The 18,068-nt window shown below is 44.5% G+C and overlaps 1 protein-coding gene across 2 annotated transcripts in view; it reads left to right on the top strand.

The window, feature by feature from the left end:
* RGS6 (regulator of G protein signaling 6) overlaps positions 1 to 18,068 on the top strand; it is a 964,496-nt gene that overhangs the window by 931,310 nt on the left and 15,118 nt on the right. The window contains exon 17 of one of the 2 annotated variants that reach the window (XM_069208949.1): positions 3,564 to 3,617. The exons of the other annotated variant lie outside the window; for it this stretch is intronic. Coding sequence (XP_069065050.1) covers positions 3,564 to 3,617 — 54 coding nt within the window. The remainder of the gene's footprint in view (positions 1 to 3,563; positions 3,618 to 18,068) is intronic. 2 annotated transcript variants of the gene reach the window in all.

The following is an 18,068-nucleotide window of genomic DNA, read 5'->3' as shown; positions in this document are numbered from 1 at the left end:
TCGCTACCCAGCCTGAGTGATGGATACCAGTAAGGTTCTTACTACGATTCTAGAAACAATAACATCAGTGCCACAGGAGGTCTAGGCTTCTCAAGCAGAGAGTCATGAAGTTAAAAGAGAGCTAGAAACAGTTGTATTGGTACCCCTGAGCCACCTTTCTTGATGACCAGATGAAGATTGCTTTTGTATTGTCCTATCTGGAAGGGAACACAGCTAGTTTGTCAGTTGCAACAATCGAATGAATCAACCGTATATTGTATAATTCTGGAGCCTTCTGCAGACAAATGCAAAGTTTGTTTGACATAAAGACCTATGTACTGACATTAGACAAAGAACTGCTGACCCTAATACAGGGAACTCAAGACCGACTGTCGTATATAACTACATTCAACTGAAACTAAATGAAAACAGGGGTTCTCTGTTTTCTCAGGGTTTAAGGGGAGAAGTAAAGATTTTCTGGTGCAAGTGATGAATGTCCCTGAGACTTGTGTGGACTTAATTGACCTAACAGTATAACTGCACCATAGACTATCTGAAAGGTGTAGGGATAGATCTAGGAGTGATCCCAAAATAATTATATTATGCTCAGTAAAGCACCCTCTGATGAGACCGCAAGAGGAAACTAGGGAGTGGAACAGATGCAAGTAATTTGCATTTTGGGCCCATTGTTGTCAGAAGAACGTGAAAAGAGAAGGAAGCTCAAGCTTTCCATGTATTGTGGCCGGAGTGGTCCATTCATCAAGGACTATTGAGCAAAACAGGGAAAACCCAGACAACAAAGATGGCATGGCAGTAGGAAAGAGTCAGGGGGTAGTGAGGATCAGAGCGGACTACAAGGTCAAGCCTGGAAACCACTAATGTTGGACCTAAAGGAGGTCCTGTCTCCAGGAAAAGAGTGCAAATACCCTACAAGGATCAGCAGCCCATTTAAATGTAAACAACATTTTATCAGTATCCAATGGTAGACAATTTGAAATTCCAGCACTGTTAGTTTTGGAGGCAACCTGAAACTTCCTTATCTTAGTTATGCTAAAAGGCTATACATCTCGTGTCTTCAGAAAAATTGTCTTCCACACCCTTGTTTGTGAGTGTATAGATATTGTCAGGTCTGTTACACAATAGAATAAAAGTATAGAAATTTAGCATGTGGGACTAGCACAATGACAGGGTCCAGTCTTTTTCGCCTCTGTAGAAATGCTTACTTTGAATCTAAGAAATCTCAGTCTATATACAACCTTTCGATATTGACCCTACTCTTGTTTCTAGAACATAATAACATTGATGTTTTAAAATTGATGCAGGGAGCTTTCCATTGTTAAAGCCAGATTGTAATCCACATGCAATGCAAATGGGCTATTTTTAGCTACCTAGACCTAATTCGGATTGTCAGAGACTATTTACATAGCAGACAAGGACAGATCATTTAAATGATATCTAAAGCACTATGTTTAACATTTGGCACACCAACTAGTCAATCAGTTTATCCAGTCCACAGGCACCTTCCCCTGCCATCTCAGGCCACCGTGGCAGAAGAAGCTTCAGCAGAACTCTCAAGGTTTTGTATCACATTAGAGGCAGCTGGATTAGAATTCATCAGAGGTTACTCACAAAAGATTATGAAACCTCAAATAACATACAGGAAATCTCTCAAATACGTCTGCGCAGGAGGCTGTCCAACACATTGGGTAAAGCCTGGATTCTTAAAGGATACCTCAGTGCAATTAAAGAAACATCTCGATATTGCTGTTTTCATCCATAGCCAAGCAGGGAACAAACATAAATCCAGGGTAATGCTGAGGACAGTATTTGTAAGACATTAAGAGTCCATGCATGGAACTCGGACTCTGTATTCTAGCAGTCGCCAGTAAAATAACATTCCAAAAGAGGGTAGTTTTCAGGTTCAATGCAGCATTCTCCTAACAAACATTTTCAAATGAAAACACATCAACAACAGCATGGATAGAAGCAATGTGATGCTCAAGGTGGTACCACGGCAACAGGTTGGCATGGCCAAAGCCCTTGAAACCAATCAGCATACTCAGACAAGCACCTCACTCTCTGATCCAGCTCAGAACAAACCTAAAAAAACCATGGTGAACTCAAGTCCATGACACCCCCCTCCCCACCTGCTGCTTTCATTGACGCAATACAAAATGAAGATATGGATATGGGGGAAAGTCGCTTCTACATTGCAGGTAGAGAACAGTACTCTCTCGTTGCATGGCCCAATTTCTGCCACATCCTTTAGCCTCCTGTACAATCAACACACCCCTGCATCCACTTATTCAGAGTTTAGGGAATCCCTTTACATCTTACTCGCTTGGTTCGTGCCAAGGGGGTCGTAGTCTTCAATGATCTAGCTCTTGGTCACCCCCTGATTAACCAAACTAGTTGGTATGAGAATTATCACTGGCTACGATCATAATCTCAGGCTATACACAAGAATGGAGTAGAAGATGTATATCTACTGCCTAGTTAGTTCTGCACACTCAGATTTTTGTGGTGGCAGCCAATAATTGTTTGCAGTGTTCATTAACCTCTACCCTTTTCCACATATCCTAAAAGTCCTGGTCTTCCTGTATCTTGAAGGGCAGAGCAGAATTGTCAGATGCATTTCCACCTACCTCAGATACCAGATTTGTTTGCTGATAGTGCACTAGTCAAAGTTGTTTGGGGCCACCTGTGACATCCTGCATATGCTGAGAAGTAACCACATGGGCTTGGCTACACCAAGTTCTCACCAGTCCACCAAATGCAAACCCTGAAAGTCTGTAGATCCTGCTTACTACTTCATATTGTTTAGATGGTTGTGTGCAGTTTTGAACAGTGTTTTGGTATTTTGCTGTTCCCTGTGATAAATTTCACACTGTCCGATGTCTGATGTTACTGAACTGTTCTATTTGTAAGCTTTGTTCCACATGCTAAAGAGCTCATCATAAGTATTACTGAAAAAGGGTGTTCTACAATCTGTACCGCAATTAATGATTTACTAAAATTTCAATTGTAGTGATTTTTCTCCTGGTCCTCAATACGTAGGTAAAAACTCCTCTTGATAAAATATCCATTTCAATTTACTTTTCTATGTATCTGTTCTATAGAGTTTGGTTAAATTCAGATTCTGAGGTCCCCTTCTATATTTCAATTTTACCATGTGGATTTTATGAAAGCCTGGTTGTCGTGAATGTTCTATAATCCTACGCCATTGCCGAGTTTGCATGTACCACAATTTTCATTCCACAACTGCGTATCAAAGTATGGTACACATAAAGCATACCCTAAGACACAACAAAGTTACAAGACAACAATACCTGACACTGCTGGCCATTATAGACCATATCAATTAAGATGGTGATTTTTTTTAAAGAGCATTTTCGTTGTTTTGCTTGCAGTTGCAAGTCCCACTGGCTGCTTCTTTTTTTATTTGTTAAATTTTTTTGCTTGCTTCCCATTTCCTTTTTTTTTTTTTGCTTTGCTGACTTGCTGCCGCTTTAAAAAAACAAACACAAATTCTCTAAGCTGAAGACTTTTTTTGTCTGTATTCTCCCTCCCCCTTTTTTTTAAAGCCTGAGAATGAGCAAGGCCGTAGAACCTCTCTAGAAAAGTTCACACGCAGTGTGGTAAGTTTTTTGTTTCTTTTAACCTCAGTTCCGTCCATTCCTTTATTACCATTTAACTTTTTCAGTTTTACAACCTTAGAAGAGAGGTCCATTTATTGTGTCCCAGGCAGTGCTCCAAAATCCACACAGTGACTCGTCATCATGCATTGTGAATACAGCGGGTGGAACAATTGGCTTACAAGTGGAACTGTATATGTCTGCAAAGACCTCCATATTTCTTCATCAGTTTAACCCATTATGGATATCTCAAAGGGTGAGCATATCAGAGAAGTTTTATGGCCAGGGCAAAGTGGGAAATTGCCCAGGGCCCTCACCCACCAAGGGGCCCCTGGAAAAGTGAAGTTTTGCTCTTTCACAGTTTTATCTATTTCTCAAACTCCTCCTTTAACATATAATTCAATATTACTAGGCATCATGTGCTTGAATTAGCAGAAAATGGGTAATAGAATTCAAAGTTTGTCCAACCAGAGGCCATCAAAATCCTGAACATGACACTGTGCACATTGCAGTTCGGGGATATGCTATTTTTCTCCAGTGCACTTGAGCTCCAGGCATAGAGAATGACACAGCTTTATTATTACAATATTGTTTCAAGGCAGTGGTAGAAGATAATCCTCAATCTTGTCCCAAACTGAGGCTTGTCTTCAACATTTTGCCTGTGGCTATACAGTGATATATCAGCGGGACATTTGAGATAAGAAGCAAACAGCACTGCAGGATAGTAATTGCATGTGTTCATATGTATGCTCGCATCTATACGTGTGCATCACTTCTTGATTTGTAGAAAAATAAGCGCCAGGGTCTAAGGTATTTCGCAGCAGGCCACTGCAACTTGCACCACCAACAACTTCAACTGTGACCATTTGGACTATTGTGGGTCACCCAAATTTGTAAGAACGTCCTGGATGGGCTAGTATTAATTTTTCTTTTATTGTATATGAATTAACAAAAACTCTGCTAATTTCCTCTGCTAACAAATAGACAGTGCCACCATGTGGTGAACTGTCATAACCTCAAGTGCCAGTGTTAACAACATGTGCCATTGCTGAACACCGGCAAACACTGGCACAAATTAAGCACTGGTGTCCATGTGTGTGCTCACTCATGTGCACTTGTGCTCATATTTTCAAACATGTGCACATACACCTTAACTAACAAACTACATGCATTTGAAGGGATCCACTTGGTGTCCATTGTAAGAAGTGCAGGTTGCAGTTTGGTCAGTTTATTTGCACACTATCTTTTGCGCACAAAAAGCGGGTCATGCTAAAGAAATATTCAAAGGTGGCTACAAAACCTCCTGCCTCATTAATAAAACGTAGGAGACATTTTGTATGTCTCTATGTATATGATATTTCTATAGACCAAGCCTAGCCAAAAGGCGCAGAGCACTGTACATGGTTAAAGACAAGCACAAATATTATCTGAGGTGATCAAGGTTTCCTAGTACAATACTTATCTTTTTAGTGTAGTGAAGCAAATTCTGCATCTCGCCTTCCTCTCACATGACAACTACAAACAGGAAATACAATGTAATTCTCTTCCATTTTCAGACAATTGTATTGTATTGGTATTTGTATAGTGCTTTCTTTACCCCTTGTGAGGCCTAAAGTTATATAAGTAGCTACTCCATAATTATAACTTATACCGTGCAATGGAGCACTGCGGAGGTAATGAAGCACTCTGATTTTCATCGACTCCGTCGGGCACCCTTTGGGTGTATGATTGAAAGCATGTTGACTGTAGGTTGGACTAAGTGGGAGAGGGTGAGAATGGGTGCCACGCATGAGGTTTGGAAGCTGGTGCATAGGTCTTCGACAGCACATAAGCCGTGGTGTCCCAGACACCGTCGAACATAGCTGCAGCCACGCATGCGGGTACTTACAAACTATACCTTGCTAAATAGAGAGGTTGTAGTTGATGCTGCCTGTATAATACTTGTGCAAAAATTAGGAGCCCAGTATTAACTTCTTAGTTTATCAAGCGGTCTGTGTGTTTAATGAACTAAGACACTGATTTTCGACCCTCTTTACCATGAGTTTGTATGTGGTCGGGTAGGCATGCAGTTGTGAGTTCTCAAAAGGCCATGTTTTTATTGCTTTCTGAGTTCTGGGTGGTTGTTGATCAGCGAGAGCTTCTATTCATTGAGTAGACCTTCACTTTCTGGCCTCACTGAAAGATACTGAAATGATGCCTTGTAGATGGTGTATCGCCAGGAACACGCAGCATGTAAATTTCACAAACCACATTAATTTCTACCAATACTTTATGGTTAACGATAAATTCTTCTTAGTATATCAAGGGCTTAGTAACCAGAGTCATATTACTGGAAAGGTGCCTTTGATTATATATTCACCAGCAACCCAGGGTGAAATAAAAACAGGATCAAGCAACAAGAGACCCCTTTATTTAGACATGTGGAGGCACCATGTCCACCCAAAGCTAAACCCTGCTGGCGTGCCTCTCATGCGTGCTCCCGTGGTCACACGTGGTAATTGCTTTTGATTACCAGGATGTCCATCGTGGCCCTGTGGCTTAGCAGTTGTGGACTTCGCTCTGGCGCTGTAAGCACAGTCATGCTGATCGTTCGTAAACATCACCTGATGGCAGACCCCTGACTGTGGCTAATTCCAGGGTTTATCCAGGTTTAAAAGTCCCAAGGGACCATGGAATTCACTGCCAGTACCTTCCCTGGGATGTGCAGCTATGTCCCAATGGGAAGGGAATCTTGTGGATCTCTGCGCCAGTGCTGCACTTTGAAGCGCTATCAGCAAGAAAATTCCTGGAATTCCCTGTTTGCAGGGGGATCCTTCTGCACCCTAAAGAAGGTAATCCTGGGGATTATCATGTTGCTTTGGGGAGGGAAAGGAGCCATCTAACCATAGGTTTAGGGAATCCTGTAGATTTTCTGAGGCCTGTGAATTGGTGATGTGGGAGTTACAGTCAGCTTTGAGCTGGTGAACTCTGGTATCTTCCTTCTACAACACCATGTACTGTAACAGGAGTTGAGGAATAACACTACTTATTCTTCCATTGCAGCCAATTAGTGGGGATGTGCAGTGATCAGACTGGTGCAATGGCAATGGCTTGTAGCAATGATTATTTCAATAACTTCATAGCCCAGTTTCCAAAGATTCTACCTAGTCACTTCCAGCTGCCACTGAGATTAACATCTCATCTTTTCTGGAGCTCATGTATGTTCTTGATACTATCCTTGATGGGATCTACTTGCACATGTATGCAGAGAGGAAAGTGTTGGGTAACCATGTGCAGCATTCGGCCCCTACTATTGCGCAAACACCCCCCCTTGCTGCTAGGAGGTAATATAAAGCCATTCTATTCTGAATGCTGGTTGCTTCCTTCTACAACACCATGCCCCGTAAAAGAGTTGGGGAATAACACTACTGATTCTTACAATGCAACCAATTACTGGGGGTGTTCAGTGATCAGGTTGGCGTTGTCCCTTCCTCAGTCACCACCATGTAAATGTCATCTGGATTTGTGAAAGGGGGGTATGTTGGCCACCAAAGTATAAACTGAGCTACAATAGTTTTCCACTTCTAGGTTCACCTAAACTAATTATAAACATATTTTACTTGAGGCATCACCACATGCACACATTTTCTTATCAATCTAAATAGGTTGTGAAATGACATTCCAGTGCATATGAATCCCTTGTGGATTCTTCATCCTTTAAAAAGATTAGCTCCAGGCTAGAACCATGTAGACTTTGTACACCGGGTCACAGATCACATCCCCCTGTTCCCAAGCTTTTATATTTTCTGGAGAAGGTAGCACATACTACAAGAATAATTAAATAGGACTTCTGTGTAATTGATGCATAGCAAAGAAACACATTCCTAAATATTGAGGGTGATTCATCAACGAGCTGAGTCTCTTTGGAATGTTTTTAATCAGACATCAACATCATTACTGGTAAAACTGCGACTCCACATCCCTATAGAACACCTTCCTCCAGGACCTCTATCAACCAGCATCTTCATGGATTCCCAAGTGGTGGCCAGTCTGCACCCATTACACGTTTTGTTTTATCCATACCATTTCTATTTCAAAATGATCCATGAGTGCATATCACCAGTGCCAACACTAGGGGTGTTTATCCAGTCATCTCTTGGCGCTACATAATCTCTCTATCAATACTGCAGGAAAAACAATGCCCTCAAGTTCTGTCTGGGCCACAAGCCACATTGTAACAGCTCCCATCAAGGAATCATCTGTCAGGATTGCATGTTCACTGAACACTGCCTTCCAAAAGATCAGCCGTTACTGACGCTTATCAAGCATATGGAAGATATATTCTTGTCAAAAAACAATACATCGAGAAGCCTAGAATACTTGCTTGCGTTTAATCCAAAAATAGCAAGCAAACAAGCAAAATAAATGATAATTGTTGTTTCAACTGACTAAAGGTTCATCTCAAAAATACAGATGAAGCATATAATGTGAAAATGCATACATTTCTGAAAACCTTTTGTACACTGTTTTCTCAATACAAATGAATGGGAATGGAACACAAACATGATAGAAACTGTTATTTTAATAAACTATTTAATGCAGTGGTTCCCAACCTTTTGACTTCTGTGGACCCCCACTTTATCAATACTGGAACCCGGGGACCCCCACGGAATCATTATTGGAATCTGGGGACCCCCCACTGAGTCATTACTGAATGCTGGGTATTTTACCTGTTAAAATTATTACATTTTCTAAGCAGACGAGGACCCCCTGAGGAGGCTTCGCGGACCCCCAGGGGTTGTGAACCACTGATCTAATGAGCAGGAAGTAGGATCTCCTCAAAAAAAGACTGTGAGAAGTCCCTTCCTTGAAACACAGATAGAGATACATAAACATACTGCTGAATTAACTTTTTTCCACAAATCAGCTTCTGATTGGCAACATTGAAAGCGAGGCGACTCCTCACTGCAAGGTAAAGGAAATGTGCACTGTGCCACACTGAATAAACTGGTCTATGACCCCCCCGCCCCCACATCCACTGGCATGCAAGGGCCAGTCCAGGAAGAGGACACAAAAATAGAATGTATTCATTTTATTCCAGCAACCGCAGCCATACATAGGGGTTGTTCACATACACAGAGCGTCAATTTCTTCTTAGGAGAGGCTCTGTACAGCTGGGCATTTAAAAACTCCCATTTCCACTGTGATGATGCATACCACCCCCAGCCAGATGCTCGAGCCAGCAGCAATGATAGCAGGCCGGCAAGCGGAGGGATCCACTATCCAGGAGAGGGCTGCTTACCTCAGATGGAGGTGGTTACGATGGGAGGCTGCAGGCGCTGCACAATGGGGGGGGGCAGGTAGAGGGCGTGGGTATGGGGGGTCTGTCCCACTAGCGGGTGGCAAGATAGCAGCAGAGGCAGTCCCAGCGGAGGGATAGCCCGGGACCAGGCACAGTTTTAGAGTCCAGCGGCATTGTCATCTCTGAATGCAGCAGCCGGCTTGCAGTGAGATAAGTGGATCCACGTTACTTGACCTCAACATTTTACAGTTGTGTTGGTGATGGTGCAGATAGATCTTCAGCTAGGGAAGCTGTAGAGCAGTATTCTTCTCCTGTACACACAAGGAGATCCAGTCCCCAAGGTGGAGGGAGTGACAGACTCATGTTTGAGTCTGAGAAAGGAATCTGTAGTGACAGCGTATAGATTTTCTGCACTATTGTAAGACTGCATCATCACTCAATTGCAGGTCTAACTCCAACTTTGACTAGTGGGTTTGGGGGCAGGATCATAGGTTAGCCCATGACTATTCTGCTAGGGCGCAACTTTGTTTTTTGAGAGGGAATTGCTCTGAGGGACCATAATGCTAACAACAGAGCATTAGGCCATATAAATTGGGTTTCTGAGCACATTTTAGCTATTTTGTTTGTAAGAGTACTGTTGTTCCTGATGATTCTAGGTGCGGTGCAAAGTGGAAATTCTGATCTATCCCTAAAGTTTTGCATACCTCCTTACTACCGAGGAGATGACGTGTGTTCTGCAGGCATTCGAGAATCTGTTCCATATCTGAACCAAGGGCCGACATTTCTGAGTAATGGCTTAGCTACTGTAATGGCACCTGTACAAGTACAGGGGTACACCTCCACCGAACCTGAAAACATGCACGTTACCACTCAGACATATTTGAGATGCACACTTTGACATCTGGATAAAATCCATCTCAAGGGCCTCAACATGGAGGGTGAGCAGTGGGGTTGGTGTTAGTACCCTTTCCAGAATTGTAGGATTAACAGCGGTCACTGGATTGGCAATAGTGTTGGGCTATAGAGAAAAAGGAGGTTGTATACCAATGGGTTGCTGGGCCATGCGACGTGTCTTACATACCAACTTGGGCTGCTCCATGATACAACCATGTGAGGTTAGGGATTAGACATTTTGGTGCAATGACACACCCAGTGATGTCTCTCAAGACCTTTTCAGAGTCTCTGTCACATTTCCATTTGATCCAGTATTGTTTATCACATTTCAGAGGCTCAATCCCACAATTGAGACAAATATTTTAGTGATGGTGTCAGGATAGCCTTACAGGAGATATTGCGCTTTACAAATGCATATAACATAACCTGCCATAAGAAACAGGTCATTTCTCACAATATACATAGCAACAACAGCATTTTCATACAAGCCAGCAATTTTATCAGCTAAATCTGCCAGGGTGTTACACCTGGAGATATCATATCATGGGGATGCTGGTGTGCGGCACACTTTACCGACTCCGTAGTTATAGGTAATTTCAGAGCATTCAAGACATTGCAAACATATTGGCCATTCTTAATGGGGGGCCAGCAGATTTGAAGAACCCTCTTTGCAAACAAAGGAACCCAAAGACATATGTTACTCCAAACACATACTTTGAGCCCAAGTACACAGTAACATGTTTTTCTTTGGCTAGTAAACAGGTTCTGGTGGTGGCAATAAGCTCCCTTGCTTGAGAATATCTTGCATTTGGTAAGCAGAAACTTTCCACAATTCAATTCACAGTGCACACAGTATAACTAGCAACCAGGATACAGTTATTATTTATTATGAGACTTGATAAATCAACAGAATATATCAGTTCACAGTTAGAAGTACGCACATCAGTTAAATCAACACAAGGTTGAGTCAATGGGTAGTAGTGAGCAAGCAATTGTGGGGTTCTCTCTCCTCAAGTGTGGCAATTAAAGGGGCAGGCTCCAGGATCAGGCATTGGGTCAGGGCGATCTGAGAAGAAGACTACAGCATCATTTTATACAGAAGTAATTATGCTGTAAAGAGATGCTGTGTTTTGTAGTGGGAAGGAGTGTGACAACAGAATGTGGCACAGCAGCTGTTACAGGAGAGCACAGCATGATATTCCGAGAAGCTTCCATAGGACATGCAGTTGCCACCAACAATTGTGAACATGGGGAGCCCGGTCCCAACTGCGTCTGGGATTAAGGAATAGTAAGCCATAGGTTTTTTCAGATGCTCTGAAGTAACACACCAAATGCAAATTCATTATGTTCGTGGCAATGCAAAGTAAAAGGCTCTGCATAATCTGGGAACCCCAAAGTGGACACAGAAGTCAATGATTGCTTGATTTTCATAAATTCATGCTCTGCTTCTTTAAATCACTACAGGGGCTCAGGGGTGTCCTTTCTGATGTAATATTGTGAAGGCTTTGCCATTTTGACATAGCCTACAATTACCAGTCTGCACTACCCAGCCATCCCTAAATAAGTATGCACCTGGGAGACAGTGATGGGTCTGGGCAACTTATGAATTAATTCAACTTAATGAGCGGACAGGTGGCGCATACCAGCAGAAATTTCATAACCAAGAAATCATAAGCACAGAAAGCAGAACTGCAATGTCTCCTTTAAGGCATTTGCCCTGTATTAGCCAATCCTGTGAGGAGGTAAATTGAGTCATTTTTGCGATGATCTAGAGTAGCATATGCCAACAGTAAGTCATCAGCATATTGAACTGAAGTGTAGACGTTCACACAAAATTGGAACCTTCAAAATGAGAATGAGAAGAGATACTGACTCTCTTGATGTATGGGAGTGGAAAAGAAGGCAGGACAGAGATCTAATACTTTACACCTTTGGGAGTTTGGGGGTATGCAGGAAATGATGGTGTCAGGGTTGGAAACCACAGGGAAGCTAGGGGTGATCACATTAATGTTCGCATGCAGGTCTGGGACAAATCTATATATGCCTTACCCACTTTGCATATCAGCAAAAGTGGGGTGTTGATCAACTAACAACAGGCACTTAACCCCATTACCTGATCAAATCCAATATCACAGAGGGAGATCTCTTCTTCATCTTCAGGCTTTAATGGGTACTGGGTACCTTTTTCTGGGGGTCAACTTTTATCTTCACTGGTTCCAATGATGATAAGAATCCCACATCATCGGCCCCTTTGGACCCCATTAAGGTAGGTACCAATAAAAACAATGTGGTTGAATCCGGAGACATGGCAGTGTTATTTAGGGATGGGCAATAAATTCTGCTCCACCAATGGAGTTCGCAGAGTTTTGGCCACTCTGAGTTATGCATATAACGCGGACTTCCAGCCATTTGCTGCCGACCACCACGTGGCAGAATTGTTTCTCGCATGTGGCTCGCCAAAGGTAAGTTGGCATCAGGAATTGGCATCCCCTACTGCGATTTTCAGGCTTCAGGGGGCACCCGGCGAGATTTTCACAACAAGGGCGGTTATGACAATTCACATTCGGGAAAGCTGCCACTTGAATAAAAAATCTACTCAGGTGGCAGCAAAACCAGGCCAAGCAGCAGCACTTTCTGGCACGCCGTTTGGTGAATTTGTGCTGATTTTTCAGTGCAGAACAAGCTCCCAGCTCTAAAAATCAGCATGGCCAGCACAAAGTGCCGATTTCCACTCGCTCGCAAAACTCCACAGAATCTTGCAGAGTTTTAGAGTGAAACTCTGCAAGTTCTGCCTACTCCTAGTTTTATTATCATTATTCTAACAGTTTGTCATGATGCTGTGGTATAATTAGGAATACACCATCTAAGGTACAAAACATAGTTCAATTTACCCAATTTAATTTGTACAGAATGCCTCTGGCTAGTGGATTGACTGATAACATTGGAATACGCAAAGAAAGCTCCTGGACCCCCTTGAAGGTGCTGCAGAGGTCTGGGCTCAGTCAGGACACAAAGGGGGTATCGGTGGTGAACGACTTGGAGGACGCGCCCTTGCGCGCTGTGTGGCCTGATGAGGCTGTGCAGCCTGTCGTGGTCTCTCCGAGGACATGAGATGGGCTGAGGCCTGTTGCGCACACTGGGGCCTGTGGTATGACGCATGCTGCAGGAAATGGTTGGTCCGGTGCTGGGTTGGGCCAGCTAGACAGGGGAGCTGGTGAGGGCTACCTGGACTTGGATGCCGGCAACAGTGGACCCACCCTGGTCCCCCCTCCACTCCTGTGTTCTTGGAAGTAACTTGCCAGCCTGCGATCCTGGGATTGCAGTGGAGGAGCGGACGAGAGTGGCCCAGCCCTGCTCCCCTGATTGGACCTACGTGACCCTTAATGGTGGTTCAGGTGCCCCGGGGAAGGGCCCATTATGCTGTCTCGGACAGCTGGAGTTATGCAAGAGATGAGGAGGTGTCCCATTTAGTACGGAAGGGCTGCCCCATGAGGACAGAGCCTGGCGCTGGCCTACATAACTGCACAGAAGTGAGAACTTGAGGTGGCCTTGGACACTGTGGGGGATCGGATCCCATCGACATTGTCTCACACAAACCAGGGTGTACCCTGGAGCAGCTCTGCTTGCCCCTTCGGCTTAGTGTCCATGTTACTGCTGTTGTGGGGCCCCCATTGTGACATTTCTCCTGGTTGGTGAGAGTGGTGAGCTTGTTGGGGGTGGCTGCTAGACACCACTGCTGTTGATCTGGTCATGAAGACCTGGGTCATCCTAGGGGTGCAATATGGTGAAAGATAAGCCCGTGAGTATGGTGCAGTCTAACAAAATGGATAATTATTTGCACCCAGTGACCCCGGGTACGACGGCGGAGCAGGTTGCAGAGCAGAGTCCGCATGTTGACCACAATTGCCCTACGATGACGGACATTATGGCTGCCATTACGAGCTTTAAGGAGGAAATGTTTGTAAAAATGGACACAGTAGTCACAGAGGTTGACTTGTTCCAAGCTGACTTCAGAAACATGTTGGAACGAGTGTCGGTGGCTGAGGGACATGTCAACAAACTCCAACAAGAAGTGGAGCCATTGAAAAAGACGGTTGTGGATCTCCGTGCAGCTACTACTCGTATGGAAGACCACATAGAGGATGTGAAGGGGCTGTCTCGGAGAAACAATTTGCATTTCAGAGGCTTCCCAGAACGGGCAGAGAGACAGTCTGTAGAAATGTTCCTAGAGGAGTGAACAACCACCATTTTAAAACCCCAGAAATTATCAAACTTTTTTAGTGTTGAAAGAGTTCACCGTGTTCTGGGGACAGAACCTATTCCGGGGGTGCTGCCTCAAGCCCTCATCACCAAGCTCATCGATTACAGAGACCGTGACTCTATCCTATAAATATTAGGGTGCATGGTCCTTTTAGGTATGAGGGATGTAATCTTATAATAATTACGGATTATACTCGAAAGGTGCAAGAGCTCCGGAAAAGTTTCATCTTTACCAAAAAGCATCTGCGGGACCTTGACCTTAGATATAGTTTGATGTTTCCTGCACAGCTCAGAGTGCAAAACAATAGAAAAGCACACATTTTTTGACTCCCCCGAGGTGGCCAAAAATTGGATAGACGTGCTGGGTGGGGCGAAGCAGAGTACACCCTCAGCCCAGACCCTCGACCCCCAAAAATGGCCCCTCAGTGAAAAACTAGTTTGTTGCGGAGCTCAGCTGAATCCAAGACACATATTGGAGCTAAACAAAATGCAACTTCAGGGCTTTAACTGTGTACCAGACACCGAGGAATCCTTCCGCTGGCATTGTGGGGACAGGGATAGCTTCAGTGACATCACCGACGAGGAACTTAGAAGCGTTGCTTCCATGGACGACTTTGGTTTCAGGGAGGATGACCTGGGGTTTGGAAGGCCTAGAATGCTAAAGGGCCTGCAGGCTACTGCCTTGCAAGAAGTTTTGAGAGATTTGAGGCCCAGATGATTCCCCATACTGATATGGCCTACTGGGGATGGAACTGTAATGTATACTTCTGCTTACACTGGATATTGGGTGGCTGCTATTGTGAGAGGGAGGTCCACACTTTGTTGTCTTGGGGAGAGGAAGGGGGGAGGGATGCCATAGCACATTTTACAGTTTTTATTGCATACTATATTCTCTTGGAACAGTAATGTGATGGCTCTATGATTCACAGATGATTGTATGGTTGCGTAGGCAGCTGGTATACTCTCTGCTGTTTATTTAGAAGAGATTGAGGGCTGCAGTTCCATTGGTGGGGTTTGAAGGCCTTTAGCCTTGCCGCACCAGCGTGATGCTGGGCTCTCTGTGAAGTGCAAAGTAGAGGTAGAGGCCTTTGCCTCATTGGGATGGGTGGGGTGGTGGGATCCGAGTTTTAGCCTGGTAACACTGGGCTTCTGTTGTTTGAACACACTGCCTGGGGAAAGGGGGGTCAATGTATTGGGTCTTTGTTGGGTAGTTTCGTGAGGGTGAGTTGGGGAGCTCTACCGTGCTTGGCTGTAAAACAGGGAGGATGTTTGGAACTAGCATACACTGCAGGTGGATTGAAGAAGGTGGGTGGAGGATGTACCTGTATATGCATATTGTGAGCTGGATCAATGCTGGAAGTTTTTAACCTGGAATGTAAGAGGTCTTGATCACCCAGTTAAGCGGAGGAGGGTACGAATGTACTTTAAGCGCTATGGCATTACAGTTGCCCTCCTCCCTGAAACACACACATAGGTAGACTGTATTGGACAGCTTCATAAGCGCTGGAGAGGTCAGATATTTGTGACTTCCTATTCTAGTTATTCCATGGGGGTGTTGGTGTGGGTAGCTCCTGGTATCCCCTTTGCACCCATGGGGATAGTAGGGGACTCCGACAGTTGCTACCTCATAGTGTCTGGTAGGCTGGATTCCAGGAAGCTGTGTATTATAAATGTTTACGCCCCTAACACTGATGATTCAGACTTTTATGGGGTGCTCATGAGGGCAGAGGCTGCTCATTTAAGCACTGAGGTAATTATGGCCAGAGACCTTAATTGTGCGCACAATGGCGAGCTTGACCATGACCCCCCACGGGCTGACACGAAACCTGGAATGACTGGGGCTCTACGGGAGGTAATGCACGGTCTTGACCTCTGGGACGTATGGAGGGAGCGCAGTCCTTGCAACATTACTTCTCCTGCAAAACCCCGGCAACTAGGAGATAAAGTCAACTAGACTACTGTTTGGTGACTGGAGTTCTGACACATGATATTGTGGACATCTCATATCAGATCATTCCCCACTCTTGTTCTCTTATAGACCTAGTAGGAGGATTCCGAATGTCCCGTTCTGGAGGATAAGAGCTGAAGCCCTAATTAACCGCATATTTGCTCAGACTGTCTCTGAGACATTAGATCATTACTTTGACGAAAACCTGGAAAGTACTGAAGCTTGGGCTACGGAGTGGGATGCTATGAAGGTTGTACTCAGGGGGAATGCATGAAGGCATCATATAGGGCAAAAATGCAGCTTACACACGTTAGACCTGCATGAGAAAAAACTGAAGGTACTGGAGGACAAGTTGGTAGGGTACCCGCATGAATTGGGGGAATGGAAGGATGTTAAGCGGGAACTCTTGGAAACATGGAACAGACTTGATAAATGTGTACGTACTATGTACAGACAGAACCTTTATATGGAGGGTGATAGGGCTAGTAGAATGTTGGCCATGTTGCTCTGCACTGACGTGCAGAAGGCACTAGTATTGGTGGTGAGGAATTCTAGAGGTTGGGAGGTGAACTCACAGCAGGGCTAGATCAAAGTCTTTGGTGAACACTTACAGAGGGTGTATGCGCAACCGTGCACTTCCCCCACTGCTAATGTGGCAGCATATCTGGCGGATTTATGGATGCATAGTCTGACAGAGGAAAACAAGTCTCTTTTAGAAGAAATTGTGTCACCAATAAATGCCTTTCGAACCTCTAAAGCCCTTGGGGTGATGGGCTACTAGCCGTGTTCTAACAGAAAAAAAGCTAACCTCCGAGCAGACCACTTGCTGGGGGTGTATCAGGAGGCCCTACAGGGGGAGTCTGCCGGACTCAATGAAAGAGGCAATTATAGTTATGATACCTAAACCTGATAGGAACAATAGGGATGTCTCTTCATATCTTCACTTATCTGTGCTTAACATGGATGCTAAGATACTCAGCAAAATTCTGCCCACAAGTTTACTCGATCACATGAGAGCATTGGTGCACGAGGACCAGTGCGGATTTATCCCTCACAGAAACACCTTGTGCAACCTCAGACAGTTGTCTTTGGCACTGGACGCACCCGAACTATGGGAGGAGCCATGCTCTTTGGCCCTCCTTGATGCGGAGCAAGCCTTTGACTTACTATCGTGAACCTATTTATGGCTGGTTTTACGCAAATTTGTACTTGGGCGAGGGGGGCAATAGATGGGTGCAGCTGCTTTATAAGGACCCAGTGCGGCGGTCAGGGTTGGCAGAAAGGTGTCACCCCAATTTCAGCTTCAAAGGGGACCAGACAGAGGTGGCCCTTGTCTCCGTTACTATTTGCTCTGGCGGTTGAATTGCTGGCGACTCGGCTGAGGTTGGTGATGCATGGATGGTAAGTGACCATAGGGCAGACCACGCACATGGTCTCTCCATATGAGGATAATGCATTGGTATTCTTGAGACAACCAGAGTACTCTGTCCCCATCTTACTCACAAAATTGACAGAGTTCGGGGAGTTATCTGGGCTCCAAGTTACTCATGCCAAATCTAAATTGTTTCCTGTGTGCATTCTGGGAGAGGCCCAGAGGGGCCAGCTACCTCATTTATCTCTCCCTTAGGAGAGAGTGAGTGTACGATATCTTGGTATACAAATTGCATGACAAACGGAGACGCTTCTGTCCCTGAATATGGGGAAAGTTATGGATGAGCTTCGGCCCTCAATTAAATTTTGAAATATACTACACTTGTTCTTGATGGGTAAGATGGCACTAGTTAAAATGGTGGTCTTGCCCCGTTGCTTGTACGTAATTTATTTGACATTACCAGGGGATACTTTTTGAAACTCAACAAACTTATTGGTAAGTTACTTTGGGCATCTGGGTGGAAGAGAGTGGGTTTGTCCACCCTGAGATGGCCTTGGCATTGAAGGGGTTTGAACTTCCTGATATGGAAATATATTATCTAGCAGCTCTACTACAACATGCAGTGCACTGGCTTGACGAAGGGTGGTACCTCGGGAAAAATGCTTACTTTGCGGTACCTATTGGGACACACACCCTCCT

Source organism: Pleurodeles waltl, chromosome 9, assembly GCF_031143425.1.
Source record: "Pleurodeles waltl isolate 20211129_DDA chromosome 9, aPleWal1.hap1.20221129, whole genome shotgun sequence".
Classification (NCBI taxonomy): Eukaryota; Metazoa; Chordata; class Amphibia; order Caudata; family Salamandridae; genus Pleurodeles; species Pleurodeles waltl.
This window is presented reverse-complemented; position numbering and strand designations above follow the sequence as displayed.